Consider the following 20,693-nt stretch of genomic DNA (forward strand, 5'->3'; position numbering starts at 1 on the left):
GAGGCAGCTCTTAAATACTCCCAACCACCCCCTCGAGCCTCAGTTTTCATAAAAGTAACTCCCTGCACAAATACCTGAGGGGAACTCACCATACATCATCCACAACAAACAAATACATGTTCCAACTCTGCTGGGCGGGAAGTAGGCCTGCCATCCTGGAAGACTGCCAGGAACAGTTATCAGTAAGTCTAACTGGGGATTTTCTCCTACCATCTTCCAGGATGGACACCTGAGAAGAGAATCAAGTAGCACAGGCCTACCTTAGGTTGGGACCACTACTTGCAAACCTAGATCCTGCTGTGACAATACCTCCACTGCCGAGACGTAGCTAGCCTCTTTGGTCTCCCAGCCCTCTCCACCTCTCTGCCCTGCTGGGCTAAAGAAAGGGTCCATTGGACTGGAAATGCATCACCAATGAAATTGAGGCTTGGACCACATCTCTTGGCCACACATGCACCATACCATTGCTCTACGTCCAGCCACCGGGACCCACAGGGAGAGAGAGAAGCTGAAGCAACATGCAGGAGCAACGCAACACACATTCCCTGTGCCCAAACCGACTCCCGCTTGTGTGGTGACCTTTGAGGAACTCACAGCCTGCTTGTTTAGTAGAGCCCTAACCGGCCTGCTTAAATCAGCTTCACAGGGGTACCATCTGAACCCCTGGTCTTCAGGAAAAACAAAACAACAAACATTGCGCTGAGGGAAGTAACACAATCAAGGCTGAGGCTTGAGAGGGTGGGTGGGAGTATTTAACAGCGGTCTCTTGATTGCGTTTCCTAGTGGGGAGGAGTCGATCATCCGCCAGGTGTGCCATCCTGGAAGATGATAGGAGAAATAGTTTTAGGCTCAAACAAAAGTTGGATATGGCTTAAATGACCAATGGAGGAACACACTGCCACCAGTGAACAGATGAATGGCAACATAATGCCTGTAAATGAAGCTTGCTAAATAAGTTAAACTTCATTTAAATAGAAATGACTTGTCCTTGTTTTGGGATTTTTTTTTTTCTTTTATCATATAGGGAACATGTAACAACTTTGAGGTTGTAAGTTGATTAGAGAGCATGCAATCCATTCCAATTTGTATTTGATGAGAGATCACAAGGCCGTTTTGGCTCCTTGCTATTAAAGGTTCTTAGTTGTGGTTTTTCAGTTCTCTTCACAGACTAGCAGGTGAATTAAGCGTACTCCTTCGGGTCACAGGAATACACTTTGTTCTGCACCTCTGTGATCCGTATTCAGCTCACTGTCAGTTTATGTCACTCTTAATTTCGGGACTCACCGAGACACCTGAAGGGCAGCTGACTCAACCTCTGCCACTGAAAGCCTGAGCCAGCTGCTCCTACCCTCTGCACAGCCCAGCACTCAAGTAAGCACTGGAGGGGCCAGAGCAGACAGCCAGTGACTGACCGTCTTTGATCACGAAGCAGCGGGGACAGATGCGGTATCCAGCTACGTGTTGTAAGTTTTTTTAATTCCCATACCATACTTATTTTTAACTAGTATAGTTCTTTAAAGTACCACTTGCTTCAACGCAACCCTAATGCTCCCTTTTTTTTGTTATGCACAACGAAAAGCATCTCAGTAGGATTGTGTCATCCGTATCCTATTAAGATCCTCTGAAGTATGCTTATTAAAACTGAAAATCATAGCTTAGGCAGATAGGTTTCAAATGGTCTCTTAAGCATCTATCTACATCTGTGCTAATTCACTGGTGTCCAGTAGTGAGCTTCAAAGACTGAAATTCATCTGCCAACAGCCTCTGGGTACATTAACAGTAGATATCTGGGTGTATACAGGGTTATCACGACAATAGAATGAATCAGCCAATGCAGAACTGCAAGGATCATCTGCTATCTTAACTACTTACAAAAATGCATTTATTTTTTACCTTTCTGATGAGTTCAATCCTTTCGAAATCTGGTGGGCTATGTGCTGTTCAAAAAAATATTCTTCCAAATCCAACAACAACAGAGAAAACCTGTACAAAAAAAAAAAAAAAAAAGCAATCAACATAAGTACTACATTAGGTATATTTTATCTTTATGTTTCCACTATAAGCTAGGTTCACATCTGTTTGGGTGCGGGAATATATGGGGGGGAAAGGGGGGGAAAAAAAAAAAAAAAAAAAAAAAAAAAAAAAAAAAAAACACGTGTTCCCAACTGCATGCAGACACACAGTGGTGTTGTATGTCTTCCATTTTCTAATTATCGCTCTCACAGTTTATTTGTTCACACCAAGCTGCTTGCCTATTGCAGATTCAGTCTTCCAAGCCTGGTGCAGGTCTACAATTTTGTTTCTGGTGTCCTTCGACAGCTCTTTGGTCTTCACCATAGTGGAGTTTGGAGTGTGACTGTTTGAGGTTTTGGACAGGTGTCTTTTATACTGATAAGTTCAAATAGGTGCCATTGATACAGGTAATGAGTGCAGGACAGAGGAGCCTCTTAAAGAAGAAGGTACAGGTCTGTGAGAGCCAGAAATCTTGCTTGTTTGTAGGTGACCAAATACTTATTTTCCACCATAATTTGCAAATAAATTCTTTCCAAATCAGCCAATGTGATTGTCTGGATTTTTTTTCTCATTTTGTCTCTCATAGTTGAGGTCTACCTATGATGCCAATTAGAGGCCTCTCTCATCTTTTTAAGTGGGAGAACTTGCACAATTGGTGGCTGACTAAATACTTTTTTGCCCCACTGTATGTAATGGAGATGAGGAGAGGGATGTGTTTGAAATCCAATTCATGAAAGCAGCACAGGCTGCTGAAAAAGAAAACAAATGCTGCTACCACAGCTTTAAAAGGGGACACTACATAATATCAATACCAGCAGAAACCTCCAAAACCTAAACCTGGCTTCCTTCCACTCTGCAACTGACCAACTTTATGACAGCATCAACCCCTTGTCCTGCCCTGACCTGGCCACTGCTGTCCACAACAACTCGCTTTCATCCACTCTAGACTCGCTTGCTCCCCTAACACCACAAAGCATCGGGCCCCGACCTCTACAACCTTGGCAGACTGACCACACCCAGAATCTCAAATGACACAGTCGCGCGCTGGAGCGATTATGGCGTAAAAGCAAGTCCCACCAAGTGTTCACCCGTTATAAATATGCATTCCTAACACACTTCCTCCCTTCACGCTGCCAAACAAGCCTACTTTGTCACTCTCATCAATACCTTCTCTTCGAGTCCTTGTCGGCTCTTCTCTACCTTTAACTCTCTACTTTCTCCACCCCCACCGCCACCCAGCATCTCACTCACTGGCCACGAGATTGCAAACCACTTCCAAAACAAGATTGACGCAATTCGCAGGGACATTTCCACTACACAGACACTCACCCCACTTAGCATTCCTTATACCATACCTCCCTCAACACTCTCCTCCTTTGACCTTGCTACCACCGAAGAGGTCCTCAAGGTCTTCTCAGAAGGCTGCCTCACCACCTGCCCCCTGGACCCTGTCCCCTTACAACTCCCTCGGTCACCCTTCTCCATCCTATGCTCCCTCACATCTTCAATCTTTCCCTCTCTTCAGGTGCCTTCCCCTCTCCTCTAAAGCACGTGCATAGCACTCCCATACTCAAAAAACCCTCCCTAGACCCCACCAACCTGAACAACCTAAGACCCATCTCCCTGCTGCCATTTACCTCTAAACTCCTACAATTGTCTGAGCTCCCACCTCACTGACAACAACCTTCTCAACCCTTTACAGTCTGGCTTTCGCCCTCTACATGCCACTGAAACTGCCCTACTAAAACTCTCTAATGGCCTACTAACTGCAAAAACCAATGGCCACTATTCAATGCTCCTACTACTCGACCTCTCCGTGGCTTTTGACATGGTTGACCATCCCCTCCTCCTCAAAAAACTACACTCTTGGCCTCAGAGACTCTGCTGGTTATCCTATCTACCGCAGCGCTCCTTCAGTGTTACCTATAACGCTGCCACCTCCTCTTCACTCCCTCTCTCTCTGTAGGGGTCCCTCAAGGTTCTGTCCTTGGACCCCTTCTATTCTCCATCTACACCTCCTCCCTTGGTCACTTGATAAACTCCCACAGCTTCAATTACCATCTCTATGCTGATGACACGCAAATCTGTCTACCCCTCACCTCACCCCTTCAGTCTCCACCTGCATCGCTAGCCTACCAAGTGACATATCGGCTTGGATGTCACTCCACTTCCTCAAACTCAACCTTTCCAAAACTGAGCTCCTAGTATTCCCCCCAGCCCGTTCCACCTCCACTGACTTCACCATAAATATCGATAACACAATCATTAGTCCATCCCCTCATGCCAGGGTACTAGGTGTAATCCTAGACTCCCATCTGTCCTTCCAGCCCCAGATCCAATCGCTGACAAAATCATGTAGACTTCACCACCGCAACATCTCCAAGATACAACCATTCCTAACCTTGGAAACCACTAAGCAACGTATTCACTCCCTTGTCATAACACGCCTCGACTATTGTAACTCCCTCCTTATTGGCCTACCTCATCACAGGCTATCCCCCCCCCCCCCCTTCAGTCTATCATGAACGTTGCTGCCAGACTCATCCACCTCACTAACCGCTCTGTATCTGCCTCCCCTCTCTGCCAATCCCTCCACTGGCTCCCAGTTGCCCAACGGATAAAATTCAAAACACTAACTATGACATACAAAGCCATTCACAACACTTCCCCAATTTACATATCCGATCTTATCTCTAAATATACACTTAAATAGTTACACAAACCAATGTTAAGGTGCTATTAAAGTGCAAAACGGTGACTAAAATAAGTATAGTCCATAACGTGTTCAAAAAGTGTTCAAAACCCAAGAGAGTCTTCAAAAAGCTCCAATGCCTGGATTCGTGGATGAGGTGATAAAGGTATAAAGATTGCGCACTCACCAGATACGCAATCCAAATGCGCATTCAAAGCAGATAATCCTAGGGTCCTCATATGGATCTGGTCAGATCTGGTCACAAAAGCCCCTCGTCACTCGATGGTGTTTGCCACGCATAGAAGAAAAAAGGGGGGGCCACTCTGCAGATGTAAAGGGCTCCCAACGGAGCTCAAAGAACAAAGGAGGCCAAATAGTGTGATACCTTATAGGCAAGGGGTATTTATTCCCAAAGACACACAGTATACAAGCAGAGGCAGGAGAGATACTGACCATATAAAGATAACAAATGGCCGCCGGGGCCCTCATGGCGCCGGTCGGCGTGACGTCACACCGCTGTAGCCGCTCTCTGACGCGTTTCGTGCGAAGGCACGTAGTCATAGGGGGCCTCCTTTGTTCTTTGAGCTCCGTTGGGAGCCCTTTACATCTGCAGAGTGGCCCCCCCTTTTTTCTTCTATGCGTGGCAAACACCATCGAGTGACGAGGGGCTTTTGTGACCAGATCTGACCAGATCCATATGAGGACCCTAGGATTATCTGCTTTGAATGCGCATTTGGATTGCGTATCTGGTGAGTGCGCAATCTTTATACCTTTATCACCTCATCCACGAATCCAGGCATTGGAGCTTTTTGAAGACTCTTGGGTTTTGAACACTTTTTGAACACGTTATGGACTATACTTATTTTAGTCACCGTTTTGCACTTTAATAGCACCTTAACATTGGTTTGTGTAACTATTTAAGTGTATATTTATTAAGTTAGCGCTGCACCTCCCCCTTTTATGCATTCTGATTATTGTGAAGGTTTTATGGTACCTTTTTGGTGTTCAGCTGCTATTTTCTCGTTTAATTTAATTTTGTTCACTTATTGATTTTATAAGTTGTTTTAAGCGCTCACTTGTTTTGAGATTTATCTCTAAATATCACCCAAACCGTACACTCTGCTCCTCGCAAGACCTCCTACTCTCTAGCTCCCTTATCTCCTCCTCCCATGCTCATCTCCAAGACTTCTTTAGGGCGTCACCCATCCTCTGGAACTCCCTACCCCAATCTTTCAGTCTATCACCTACTCTACTTACCTTTAGGTGATCATTAAAAACCTCTCTTCAGGGAAGCCTATCCCACCCTCTGCTAATACTGAAATCCTCTACGCTTCCAACCACTCCATCCCCCACAGTTTTACCTATTGTACCACTCACCCCTCCCTCCTAGATTGTAAGCTCCAAGGAGCAGGGCCCTCAATTCCCTCTTGTATTGAACTGTATTGTCTCCCACTATAATGTAAAGCGCTGAGCAAACTGTTGGCACGATATAAATCCTGTATAATAATAATAATATCCTTATTCTCCAAAAAATCTATACACATCCACAAATTTATGGCCCTCTAATCTGTTTTTCATGAAACCATTTCTGGTTGTGTTTGTGCCTCCGTGTAACGTCCTCTGTGAGCTCCTAAAAAAACTCTCCTTTACCCCTCACTCCTGTTTGTTTGGAATGAGCAGTGCACAAAAGTTGTGGTCACGCGCATGCTCTGTGCACACTACAAATCCCACAAGTGACCTTTCATTAAGTTCTATTCAAATACGGCACTGTGATGCGATAGTTTGAGTCGCAACTCCCCACACTGGAAAAAAAGTACTGCAAGTTTTACTTTTTTTCAGCAAGTTCCACCGCAACACAGTGGTTACAGGCTTTCTGCCTAGTCTTCCACTAGGACTGCACAAGCCAAGGCTACTCATCGCATTTCTGCATGCACGTTTTTGATGCATTCCGATGCGTTTTTTATGCATTTTTTTTCCTTTTTTTTTGCATGCTATTACCACAAAATTTCAGTAAAAAATAATACAAGCAAGTTAATTTTAGGACACAAAAAAAGCAATAACCCTCTTTTTTTGTAAAATATAAAAAAAGATGAGGTTGCACCAAGTAAGTAGATATCCAGCTTGTCAAACCTTAAATTTGTGCGCGTTCATGAAATGGCGACGAACTTCAGTGCCCTATATTTTCTATAGGTCAACGCTTTTAAAGCTCCTTATAGTTTAGCATTATGGAGGAGGTCTGGTGCTAGAATGATTGCACTAATTCTGGTGTGACGTGTATCACAATTGACGTTTTCATGCGTGGCGTCCCAGTGTGTGCTTCTACATTTGTACGTGCGTATATGTGGGGGGAGGGCCTCAATTTTTTTTGGGGGGGGGGTGGGGGGGGGGGGGGAAATGGTATGTGTTTGGGTGTAACTTTCATTTTTTACAATAAAAAAAGCAAAAACAAAAAAAAACAAAAACGAACACACACACACACACACACACACACACACACACACACACACACCTTTAGTTTTCATCACATAGACTTATGTGATGACTTTTTGGTGACAGGTTTTCTTTAGTGAGGCATCCAGGGTCTAAAAGAACCTGGATGTCTCCCCTGTGCTCCACTGAATGTAATGTGGTGCACATCGCACCGCATTACATTCTTTCCTGGCTTCCATGGCTGGGAATCTCTCAACGGGGACCTGGAAGTTACAGCATAACTTCCCGGGTCAGGACAAGGGGAGGGGAGCGGATGTATCCCCTCTCCTCCCTTCCCTGTAGCCAATGGAGGTGAGCCGGTCCCGGGCCCACAGATGGGTAAGCGGAGCCCAGGAGACCTCAAAGGGGGGATGGGGGGGGGGGGGGGAAGAGGCTGGCACTGTATGGAAGCAATTGGGCGGCAGCCCTGTCACCCGAATGCTTCCACCTGACAGGTGAGCCCGCTGCTTGCCCACAGCAGGGCTAAAGCTGGAAAAACTACCTGCCCGATGCCTGGAACTACATGTCCCGAGTCAGGCGGTAGGAATCGAACATCCCTGGGATGAGACAAACCACTCAACACTGGCAGCAGTGCTTACAATGATCAGCTTTTATTTATTCATGTAAAACCTTTATTGCAAAAGGAAAACTGGTTTGCTGGAACGGATTATAAAAAGTGTGAGCTGGAATTTGACTTCAATTTGTTAGTGTATAATAGTGTATTCTAATACATCTAACATCCCCCTCCCCCCCAGACTGACAATGCTGCTGTCTGCTGTGACCCCTGTGCGCTTTCATCCAAAGTGAAGGCACTCTAATACAGGAGGTGTTACTGGCCAGATCACAAGGTGAAAACAGATAGGAAAAAAAGTCTAAAAAGGAAAACCAATGCAGCCACCACATTGAATGATTGGTAAGCTGCAATATATTACATTTTTGGTTTTGGGTGTAATGACTGTTTAAAACTCATGTGTACTAGTTTAAGTAAATATTGTGGGAGAATTTAAAAACTAATCTACAGTGTAGGTCCATTTTAAGAGGTAAAACAGTCTTAAATCATGACAAATATTTGACAAAATGAACAAATGTAAGAAAAAAAAACAAAAACAAAAAAAACACAACACAAATAGATTACAGTTATTTTTGTAAGCTCCAAGGAGCAGGGCCCGCCCATCCCTCTTGTATTGAACTGTATTTTTGGTCTATTGTCTCCTGTTATATTGTAAAGCGCTGAGCAAACTGCTGGTGCTATAAAAATCCTGTATAATAATAATAATTTTGAAGACTGACAATTTAGTTACATCATAGTGGTTTAGAAATGAACAGTTCCTCATAAACAAAATATTTTAATGGGAAGCTGGGCTGGCTGACCCCGAAGTGCCTCTTCATTAGTAATACTAGAACACAGAAGGGGAATTTCCGGACTTTCTAATACAAATGAACTATGACAGACACAGAACATTGTTTATCATCTAAGATAGTTGGCTGTGCTTTTCCACTCTTACTCAATAGCACATATTCAACAAAAAGAATCTGTTCTCCAAGTATATCAACATAATGGTGCCTTTACAATCTACTCTATCAATGTTCAAATGTACTTCTTATTCCTAAAAACATGCAAAGTAAACAGGTCTCTGTTCCCGATATGCAAATATTGACTTTTTGTCAAAAGTTATTAGCAAAACCCTCTGGTCATCCACAGGGAGCAGTCACACACACACACACACACACACACACACACACACACACACACACACACACAACTACCACAGGAGGAATAAAGGGATCTTTGACATGCGGGCTGTGACAGACAACCTTACTACCTACTCTACGTTGAGAATCAAGATGGTAGTGCCCAGTGGGGGGGTGTAACTGGGTCTCAGGGGACAGATTACAGACTGGCCTGGCCTTAAACTGAATAGTATGCTTTTTGCTGTGGTATCTATCCATCTATCTGCAAAGGAAAGGGTTGATTTGAAGCAACATATAAAAAACCCCACACATTTTCAAACCCAAACCTAAAAGGCATAGCTACAAAAAGGTTTCATCCCTCCTGTCTCCCATGCTCCTGATCTTCAAAACCTAGGCAGGATGAAACCTCTTCAATGAGTGTCAGATTACCGACCTATTTCACTTCTGAATACGGATGCTAAATTGTTGGCCTGGGTTCTAGCTACTAGACTGGCGTGGATTATTGGTAATATCGTACATAAAGATCATTCAGGGTTTATTCCTTCTAGAGTGACGTCTAATAATATTCGTAGACTTTTTTTGAATTTGCAAATTCCAGTGGACAATTTTGTCTTTGGATGCAGCCAAGGCATTTGATAGTGAGGAATGGCCTATTGGAAGTATTGTCTAGATTCGGCTTTGGTCCCAAGTTCATTAGTTGGGTGCGCCTTCTCTATGCGGCCTCTAGTGCCCGAATCTGGGTTAACGGGGATTTGTCAGATTCATTCAGGCTGCAAGGGGAACGAGGCAGGGTTGCGATTTTGGTGCGACAATCTCCGAACATCGTCGGTTTTACAAGGGGTGTTCTTTCAGAAAAGATATCCCTTTATGCGGATAACACACGGTTATGTTTGGGCGATACTTCCTTAGATGCGGTTATGTTCCTTATTGAACGCTTTGGTGGATCTTCCGGCTTTAAAATTAATTGGCATAAATCAGTGTTGAATCCTGTGGATCCTGTAGAATTCCCCCTCTTGGCCTGTGCACAACACATCCAAGTAGTATCTACATTTAAGTATTTGGGGGCGGTAGTCTCTCCTGATCCGAAGCAGTATATTTCTCTTAACCTTTTACCTCTACTCCATCAGCAGAAATTGAAGTAACAGTTGGTGCAAACTCCCTCTGTCGGTGCTGGGTAGGGTCAATTTAATTAAAATGATTTGGGCCTGCAACTTTTGTATTTTTCATAATTCTCCCATATGGGTTCCTAAGAAATGGCTTCAATCGAATAGAGACCCAGTTTAGGAGTCTTATTTGGAAAAAAAAGTGGCTAGGATAAAATGGTCTATGTTGCAATATGGCAAGGAGTTGGGGGTTCCTGAGCTCAGACTTTATTTTCTGGTGGTCCAATTGTAGCAACTGGTTGGCTGGGATTCACCTGATAATACTAATGCCATTATTAGTTTGATTTCCCTTCCTGATTCCACCATTTTGGCTCTCTGTCAGCTTGAGATGGCTCTACTGGTCCTTCCATCTACGGCTCCAACTGCGGGCCTCTTGAGGCACGTCTGGAGTATGATAAAAGCATCCTTTCATATTACTTTCTTTCCTGTACTCCCTTGTGGAATAATCCGCAATATGCAGAACTGGCTTAACTGGAGGTTTTTCACAACTGGAGGGATTGAGGCCTGACATTTGTATATCAGCTGTATTCGGGGGCAATCCTAAAGTCCTTTTCTCAACTGCAAATGGAATTTACATTTACACATAAGCATTTTTATCGTTATCTTCAGCTATGCCATGCAATACAGGCTCAGTCTTCGCTCTCTAATCTCACATTGACAGACTCAGTTTTTCTTAAGGATGTCACTCAGGCAACCCATAAGAAGGGCATGATTTCTCGGGTATACTCCCACGGGAGAAACTCATGTACCAACATCACAATGCTTATCATAAGTTCCAGCAGGTATGGCAGGGTTGGCTGGATACACTCATACAACATGTACAGGTCTAGTGTACTCGCCGACATTCACAATTCCCTGTGCTTGATGGGAACTGCAGTTTCATTTTACTGCAGAGAGGATAGGATGTAATCCCTGCTGTTACACCTCCTCCTTGGCAGAGCAGATGCAGTTTTATGAATTACAGAGCTGAGATCATGAAAATTCAAGGATTTTCAAAATCTTATTAACGGTTTAGTGTTTTGTGTAGGGGGGTGCACTAAAGGGTGTTTTTTTGCCTATCCTGGAGTGCTTTAAACTCAAACATTCTGTAATATGTTGGTGATTTAGCGTGTTGCAGTGGGTCTGCCACCTCACTCTTTGGCTGTCCTTACAAATCTACCAAAAAGATCAGTAATTGTGTTCACCTAATCTTTTACCCAGGGGCCTGACTTTTCACCACACTAGTTAAAGTAGAAGGAAAGGCTACCCCATAACCCACCTGTTAAATACTGCCTCCCCACTTCTCTGATATTCCCCAGATACATTCTCTTAATAAATTGCAATTCAAATACCTTTTTTTCACTATGCAGTCACATGATTGCAAAGCCCTGGCTAGTCATTGTGTCCTGTGTAGGGCTGACAACACTGCTGAACTTTCAGCCCTCTGGTCTTAACCCCCTAGGTGTGGCGTCACCTGCTGGCATCCATAGCTCTAAAAAGGCATTATCTGCTGGGAAAGGGTTTACACCCACCAGCTACAGGGAAAGGGGATTGGGCCGGAGCTTTGTGGTCAAAAGGCCACAGAAAAACAAACAGGGTATTTAAAAGGCAATTTATTGGAAAATATAGAGAGTGTCAAAGCAAGGGGAAGGCAATATTTACCAGGCGGATTATTGTGAAGCTTTTTCTTCTACTTTAACCATTTTCTTACCGCGCTACAGCCGAATGATGGCTACAGCGCAGTCGTCCAGTTCTGGGAGGGTGTCATACAATGTCCTCCCAAAAAGCGCCCCTAGAGGCGCGCATGTGGCACTGTCTGTGATCGCTGTGTCTTTTGGACACAGCTGATCACGACATGGTAAAAAGGCCAATCACAGCAGCCTTTTACCACGTGATCAGCTGTGTCCAATCACAGCTGATCACCATATAAATGCACTTGCCGGTTGTCAGCAGTACTTTCCTCATGCTGCCACAACATGAGGAAAGTACCACCGATAACCAGCAACTGTCAAAGGAGACATCTGCACTGATGATCAGAGCACTGAGTATCAGTGCAGCCTCAAAAGTGCCCAGAAGTGCTGCCCATTTGTGCTCATCAGTGCCACCAGTCTGTGACATTCAGTGCTACCTATTAGTACTCATCAGTGCCGCATATGAGTGGAGCATTATCAGTACCTCCTCATCAATGCCCACCAGTGCCACCTCATCAGTGCAGTCTATCAGTGACCATCAGTACTGCCCCATCAACACACATCAGTGAAGGAGAAAATTACCTGTTTGCAAAATTTTATAATAGAAAAACCTTTTAAAAATGTTCGCTATTTTTTTCCTTTATAGTGCACAAAAAAAAAAAAAAAAAAAGAAAAAAAAAAAAAAAAAACACTCAGTGGTGATTAAATACCACCAAAAGAAAGCTCTGTGTGTAAAAAAAATTATAAAAAAAAAAAATGTCATATGGGCAGTGTTGCATGACCGCGCAATTGTCATTTAAAGTGTGACAGTACTGGAAGCTGAAATTGGACTGGGCAGGAAGGCAGTAAAGTGCCCAGTAGGCAAGTGGTTAAATAATACAGCTTGATCACCAACCTACTTCCAGTTTATGAGTTGTAAAAGCAGAAGCAGTATCTTGGTCAGGTTATCACTTTGCTCTCTCTTCCTGAATGAAAAGCCACAGAACTCTCTCTGGCTCAGAATCCTGGCCATCCCTCTTCCAGTCTGATGTATGTGAAAAAAAAATCATTCGATTTATTTTAATGAATACATTACCAGTTTAAGCATTTTCATTTATCCTCCAGGAGCTCAGTCTTAGGATTCGTTTACACTTGCATTGATTAAGAACATACACTAAAGCAACTAGTGTGTTAACATGCGTTTTTAATGTTTTTAACGCATTTACCACTTCCCATCCGGCCTATGTATCAAAACGGCCGGACAGAAGCAGTGTAGGGGCAGGTTGCGTTCATAAATGGCGCCCGCCATTTTAGCCTGTGCGCGCGCTCCCTGGGAGCATGTGGCACCGCGATCCAGTGCCTACTGTGTCCTCCGGACACTGTGGAACACAGATTGCTGTACGGGACCTCTGTGTGAGGTCCCGATCATGTGATCACTGATTGGCCAATCAGTGATCACATGAACAGCAGTAAGCAAGATGTCACTTCTGACACCATTGCTTACTACATCTGAAATCTGTGAATGATCACAGAGATCACATGGTACAATGATATTCACAACAGCCTTATACCATCTGACCAATCACAGCTCTCACAGTATTTCTCAATGGCTGCAAGAATGCAGCCAGAGAGGAGAAATGATTGCTTTTACACTCAAAGGCTGTAAAATCAGTGTAAAAAAAAAAAAAAAAAACACTTCATCACCCCCCACAAGTAGTATAGTGTCACCATGGTGATACTGTACTGCTAGAGTGACAGTAAGTTAAAAACAAAATACTATAAAAAAAAATAAAAATGTAAAAAGTTTTGAAAAATTATGATTTTTGGTTGTAAACTAAATCGGAGTTAATTTTCTTTTTACTAAAAAGATAACTGAATACATTTTGGCCAAGATTTATGAAGAAAGATTAATTAGCAAAATTTTATAAGAAACACTTTAAAAATGTTTTTGACTTTTCATTTACATAGCAAAAAAAAATCCCAGTGGTGAATAAATACCACCAAAATAAAGTTTTATCTGTCTCAAAACAAATGCTAAAAAATTCATATGGGTACAGTGTTGCATGACCGCGCAATTGTCATTCAAAGTGTAACAGCGCTGAAAGCTGAAAATTGGCCTGGACAGGAAGGGGGTAAAAGTGTCCAAACTTGAAGTGGTTAATGAAGCTTCGCAAATGCCTAGTGTGTTGGTTTTCTCAGTAGTACCCCACCTCAGCAGTACCCTTGCTGTTGATCAGTCGCTCAGTTCCCCTAGATTAGATATCATGACAGGATTGAGGTCCTATTCAGACCTCGTGATTTCTAAAGTGAGATTTACATGCAGAAACACACGTCACGTATATGGCAGCCCATTCACTTCAATGGGCTTCCCTAGGCATGTTTTTAGCACAAAAGAAACTCTTGTTCATTTTTTGGGTGACAAGCGTAGCGTGATTTTTAACCACACGTTTTGCCACAATTGCTGCACCATTCTGTCATGGAACAATCGTGGCAGAAATGCATTACTTTTAGGGTGCCGTTAAGGATAAATGGCACCCAAACTTGCATTGTGCATTTGCCACGATTTGGAATTGCAGGTAGAATTGTGGCAATTCTACCCGCAATTTAAAATCTTGTGAATGGGGCCTTATTGTCTCTACATTGTGTTCACAGTGTAGAGCATTCACAGCTCTAATGACATTGAGAAGTATTAACCTAGAACATATGATTATATATGTGAAATGCAGAAAGTGCTAGCAGCTCTGAAGAATCAACAAACAGGAGCATTTCATTTCTGGCTCCAGATCTAGTCTCTCGTTACCTTTTTTCCAGTAATTGAGTACATCTCTTTATGAGCCCATCTGCTCTTCTGTTTCTAATGAACCCTTCTCATCAGTCAGAAGGTCTTTTGCTCAGCCTAAACAATGTGGAGCCCAGTTCTGCACACTACATACAGTGGATCTGTGTTCATTAAATGCACACTACAGATAAGTCACACCTAAGGCTCACACTGGTGACCACCACTAGATACAGAACCAGAGATACCCATTTATTTTATACAATATGCATACCTGGTACATCAAAAATACTGACCAGAGGTCAGACTTACAGGGACTCATCATGATATAAAGTGGATTTAATTTGCTTCTATTTTGCCCTCCATAATTACTCCAATCAACAATCCAATGGAATTTCTAAATTTCATTACATATCTTTTTTTAGCCTCACTGTATTCCACATCTTGGGTAGCCGCATTGTTTGTCTTTTTTATTGTTTGGTGACTAAAACCCAACTGCAAAACAAAATTAAAACCTGATTAAAAGAAAAAAATATATCTTATTTTAGATCCACTAACCTCATTATTGGGTCTCTGTGCTTGTCTCTGCATTATTAGACAGGATTTATATAGCACCAACAGTTTGCTCAGCGCTTTACAATATAATTGCAGGTAGATCATGGCTGAAGGAAGGGACTGTACATAGCATACTGAAAACATCACAGCACCCTGCCTCAGTATCAGTACTCCACCCTGATGCAAACAGTAGGCTGGCTTGTAACCTCCCTAGCGGTCTGAATATGTCCATATTTCTGTGCTCAAAGCAGTAAATTTTTTTGCATGGAAATATGTCGTTTTTTTATTGTAGGCATGTAATTTTTAGGAATAACTCACTGAAATCTGTCCCAACAAGAGTCTAGTAAACATCCCGAATATGTTAAAGTTTGAAACACGAAATCATTATAATTTAATCATAAAAAATATAATAAATTTAATTCAATAATATAATCAAACCAAAAACACTGAAATTTGAAATATAGCGCCAAGTTCACACATCACTGACCAAAGTCGCAAAATCGTTTTCAGTGTCTGATGACGAATTTCCCCACGAATCATTATCACTCAATTCTGCAAGTGGTTCTAATTTACTATCGCTGTTCTCTAGCAGTTTTAAAACCGATTTTGACCTAAAGGGACGCTTTTTGGACACCATGGACGTTTCTCAGTTTCCAGGCAGAAAGAACAGTAAATATGCAGGCAGGGCACAGGACAAAGCACTAGGGACAAAATGTATGTGAAATGGTTTGATAGAGTAATGTTTTACTATGTGATTTTAGTGAATGTTTTTCAAATTTCCCACCAGTTATGTCCCCGTACGTCCTGACGTCGCAGGGAAAGGAAACCCGGAAGACAGATGCCGGCATCGGACATTGCAGGGGGGACATCGCGGGAGCAAAGGACAAGGTAAGTGGGGAAGAGATCCCGGAGCAACGCTGCAGGGTATTCCTGAGTGTAGCTCGGGGTTACCGCTTGTGGTACTGAAACTTTACCCCGAGTTACACACAGGAATACCTCCAGGGAGGTTAAGAGGAGTTATGCAAATATCAAAATGCCTTGATCAGAGGGAGTCACTTTGGAGTGAACATTTTGTATATTTGTATACAGGGCATTCTCGGTAATACCCACATGCGATGCGGAGTTGGGGTTAAAACAGGAGGTAAGAAGGCGACACATCTCTTCCTCCCCGCCTGTCACTAGCCTCTGAAGCACGATCCAAATGCCGATCAGGCTTCAGGGGAAAGCGAGATTGAAAGAATTGAAATTCAATTAATGAATGGGGTGGGCCACAGACAGTCAGGCTAGGAGGAAAGTGATAGATGCTAATGTATGTCCTTCATGACAGAAACGAGGCAGGTTCTATTTGACTTTCTGAAGCTTCTAATGCACACTGTGAGAAGCTCACAGTGTGCAGCAAATTCAGAGTAAGCAGTACAGGAGAGGCAACTGTACAAAACTGAAGGCAAATCTTGAGCTCAGCTTTAACTGAGCTCTATTAACCTTGGGAAGCCCACACACATCACTGTGTAAGCAGCAGTTGTTCACATTCATACATGGATAAGATATAATCTTTACCAGACTTCAAAAGTGCCTCTCCCATTCATCTCTCTCTGTGAGGCTGTGCGTGGACGAGGTACCCAGCTCCAGACAGTCACAATTAAATAAACGGCAATGGAAAACAGGCGTGCAGTTCATTTTCTTTTATGAGAACACCAACACATTAAGGCTTCATTTAGAAGTGTGGTGGGGAGGGAGGGGGAAGGGGCAGAAGAAAATGCGCAGCTAGGTTCTGTTCAGGGGCGAATTGACCATTTGGAAACTCGGGCACTGCCCGAGGGCCCGGGGTCAGTAGGGGGCCCCATGAGATGCTCCTGGTACCTTTTTCATAGGCTTTTTTGAGCTTGGGCAAGGACACAGGGGCCCCATGATCCCCTATTGCCCAGGGGCCCCATGAGTTGTCAGTCCGCCCCTGGTTCTGTTATTGCCACCTGCCCTCCTTAAGCTGCAACATGCAGCTGACGGGGGTGTTTACATGCCACAGTCGCAATGCTTTGCACCCGCAGCAAAGCATGCCTTACATGTAGCGATCCGTGGGCGGCAAGCATGCTGAACGCTATATATTCAGGCAAATAGGGAAGCATTGCGACACCTGCATTGCGTTGCATGCAGTTGTGGCATATTTGACAACAAAAATGGAGTTAAAACAGGCGGTGAGAAGGCAACGCATCTCTTCTTCCCTGCCTGTCACTAGCCTATACAAATGCAGATCGGGCTTCAGGGGAAAGTGAGATTTAGATGCACATCTAAGTCTACCCCAAGGATAGGAATTAAAATCCCTATCCTTGGGGTAGATTTAGATGCGAGTTTAAATGTTTTAAAATCATACTGATCTTTGCTTCACTACAGTAGGTGTCAATGAACGAGCAGCAATAGATCTTAAAGAAGTACAGCCAAAGCTCGTTTGGCTGTACTTCTCCTGTGGATCACAGGAGTGCAGTTTGTTCTGCACTCCTGTGAGCTGCTTTCAGTTGACAATGGGCTGAAGCTTGTTGTTGGCTGGTGTCACTCAGCCAGTCCAGGTTGGGGAAAGATCCCAATTTTAAAGTCAGGATTCAACCAGGAGCCTGGACCAGCACCTGGCTCAGTCTCTCAGTGAGCAGCTGAGAGCCTGAGCCAGCCGCTCCCTCCACAGCCCAGAGCTCCAATGAGCACTGGGGATGGGTGGCAGAATAGTCACCAATCTCTGCTCAGAGTGACAGGGAGAACTGAGCAATCAGCAGTCTTTGCATGCTCAGTTCTCAATGTTAGAGCCGGCGGGGGACCGATGCTGCATCCACCTACAGAGAGGAACAGAAGTATTTGAACACCCTGCAATTTTGCAAGTTCTCCCACTTAGAAATCATGGAGGGGTCTGAAATTCACATTGTAGGTGCATTCCCACTCTGAGACAGAATTTAAATAAAAAAAAAAAAAAAAAAACACCACACACACCAGGAAATCACATTGTATGATTTTTAAAGAATTTATTAAGTGTTCTTGCATGGCAAGACCACTTACGGTTATCTCACATATATATTCTTAATATAGCCAAATTTACCACCCTAACTCCTCCCACAGTTTTTACACTACATAGGCAGTAATATACCGAAACGTGCGGATTGTTCCCGATTGGTGTGCTATTACTTTGTGAAACGTTTCGCCGAATGGTTCACAAAATATTGGCGTTTTTGTGGTGAAATTGGTCCTATAGGAATGAATGGCGGAATGTTCAAAATTAGTGGGAGCTGACAAAAGCTAGAGTGTGAGCTGAAAAATCAGGACATGATTTCTAAACTGCCATCACTCCCACATTTTCAAGCCCATCTACACAAATCTTATATCAAAATGTTCAGCTATCCCTGCTGCCACTAAAAATGTCCTTGGCTAAGCCATAGTCCTAATAGTTTTCACAATATGACCATTTGTTTGCAACTCACACCGCCCATTGACATTCATTGAAACTCCACTCTAGCCACCTCAAATTTGAAGGGCAATTTCTAAACTGCGACTGTGCCTTCATTTTTAATATTTCAGAGACATACTATGCATCAAAATGTAGGTCTGGGTCTTGTGATTCTCACAATATAAAGCTCTACAGTGTAGGATTTGTAATTTTTAAACTACAACCGTTTGATAATGGCAACCGCCAGTGTAGTGAGCAAGTTGGAGCAGTTTGTTTTTAACCGCTCTTCGCTGCCCTTGCTGTACAGCGAGTTGCCATAGGAACCCAGATGTGTGAGCAGGCAGCAGAGTGACAAGCCACTCTATCCAGTTGTGGACTACTGGTGGAGGCAAGAACACTTAATACAATTTCCCCAGAAATTGTAGCTTTTCTAGTTTGTCTTGCACTGCTGAACATAAGTATTTAAACACCTAAGAAACAGCAAGAATTCTGGCTCTCAAAGACCTGTTACTGTGCCTTTAAAAAGTACACCTTTACTCCACTCATTAATCTAACTTAGTAGCACCTGTCTGAGCTCTTTAAAGACCTGTCCACCCCACAATCAGTCAGACAACAACTACTACCATGGGCAAGACCAAAGAGCTGTCAAAAGACACCAGAGACAAAATTGTGGACCTCCACCTCGTGGGGTATCACTGATAAGAAAGGTGAGGAATCAGCCCAGAACTACAAGGGAGGAGCTGGTCAATGACATGAAGAGAGCTGGGACCACAGTTTCAAAGGTCACTGTTGGTAGAACACTACACCGTCATGATTTCAAATCATGCATTGCACGGAAGGTTCCCCTGCTCAAGTCATCACATGTCCAGGCCCATCTGAAGTTTGCCAATGACCATCTGGATGATCCAGAGGAGGCATGGGAGAAAGTCATGTGGTCAGATGAGACCAAAGTAGAACTTTTTGGTCTAAACTTCACTTGTCGTGTTTGGAGGAAAAAGGATGAGTTGCATCCCAAGAACACCATCCCTACTGTGAATCATGCTTTGGGGGTGCTTTTCTGCAAAGGGGACAGGACGACTGCACTGTATTAAGGAGAGGATGACTGGGGCCATTTAGTGTGATATTTTGAGCAACAACCTCCTTCCCTCAGTCAGAGCATTGAAGATGGGTCGTGGCTGGGTCTTCCAACATGACAACGACCCGAAGCACACAGCCAGGATAACCAAGGAGTGGCTCCGTAAGAAGCATATCAAGGTTCTGGAGTGGCCTAGCCAGTCTCCAGACCTAAATCCAATAAAACATCGTTGGAGGGAGCTGAAACTCCATGTTGCTCAGCGACAGCCCCGAAACCTGACAGATCTAGAGGAGATGTGTGGAGGAGTGGGCCAAAATCCCTGTTGCAGTGTGTGCAAACCTGGTCAAGAACTACAGGAAACGTTTGACCTCTGTAATTGCAAACAAAGGCTTCTGTACCAAATATTAACATTGATTTTCTCAGGTGTTCAAATACTTATGTTCAGCAGTGCAAGACAAATAAATTCTTTAAAAATCATACAATGATTTCCTGAATTTTTTTTTTTTTTTTTTTTTTTTTTTTTTTTAATTCTGTCTCTCAGAGTGGGAATGCACCTACAATGTGAATTTCAGACCCCTCCATGATTTCTAAGTGGGAGAACTTGCAAAATCGCAGGGTGTTCAAATACTTCTGTTCCTCACTGTAGGCAAGTATGATTTAAACATAAAGCAAACAAATCTATCCTACTCTTTTAAAGTGTATCTCCAAGTAAAACTTTATTTTTTGTTCAGGATAACATTGGGAAAAGGTTAGCCCTTCTGTCAGGTTTGATGTTGTCACCCAAAAGCACAGTCCGGTCAGGATCATCAATAATAAATTTAAACAAATCCAAAAAAAAATAAATAAAACCAATGCAGCCACCACATCTAAGGACCGGTAAAGCTGCAATATCATAAATACTGTATTTTTCGCCGTATAAGACGCACCTAGGTTTTAGAGGCAGAAAACAGGAAAAAAAAAATTCTGAACTAATGGACTGCAGACACAGCACAGGAGATGACCAGAGACTGCGGACAGCACAGGGATGACCAGAGACTGCGGACAGCACAGGGATGACCAGAGACTGCGGACAGCACAGGGATGACCAGAGACTGCGGACAGCACAGGGATGACCAGAGACTGCGGACAGCACAGGGATGACCAGAGACTGCGGACAGCACAGGGATGACCAGAGACTGCGGACAG

General features: G+C 43.4%; 1 protein-coding gene across 2 annotated transcripts in view; it reads right to left on the minus strand.

Moving 5' to 3' along the window:
* Positions 1–20,693, minus strand: part of NSMAF (neutral sphingomyelinase activation associated factor) — a 121,416-nt gene that overhangs the window by 90,844 nt on the left and 9,879 nt on the right. For both annotated transcript variants that reach the window (XM_089685304.1, XM_089685303.1), the window contains exon 2: positions 1,894–1,983. In XM_089685304.1, coding sequence (XP_089541430.1) covers positions 1,894–1,983 — 90 coding nt within the window. The remainder of the gene's footprint in view (positions 1–1,893; positions 1,984–20,693) is intronic.

The sequence above is a fragment of the Staurois parvus genome, unplaced genomic scaffold (genome assembly GCF_062004578.1).
Source record: "Staurois parvus isolate SC_StPar_1 unplaced genomic scaffold, SC_StPar_1.0 ptg000371l, whole genome shotgun sequence".
Classification (NCBI taxonomy): domain Eukaryota; kingdom Metazoa; phylum Chordata; class Amphibia; order Anura; family Ranidae; genus Staurois; species Staurois parvus.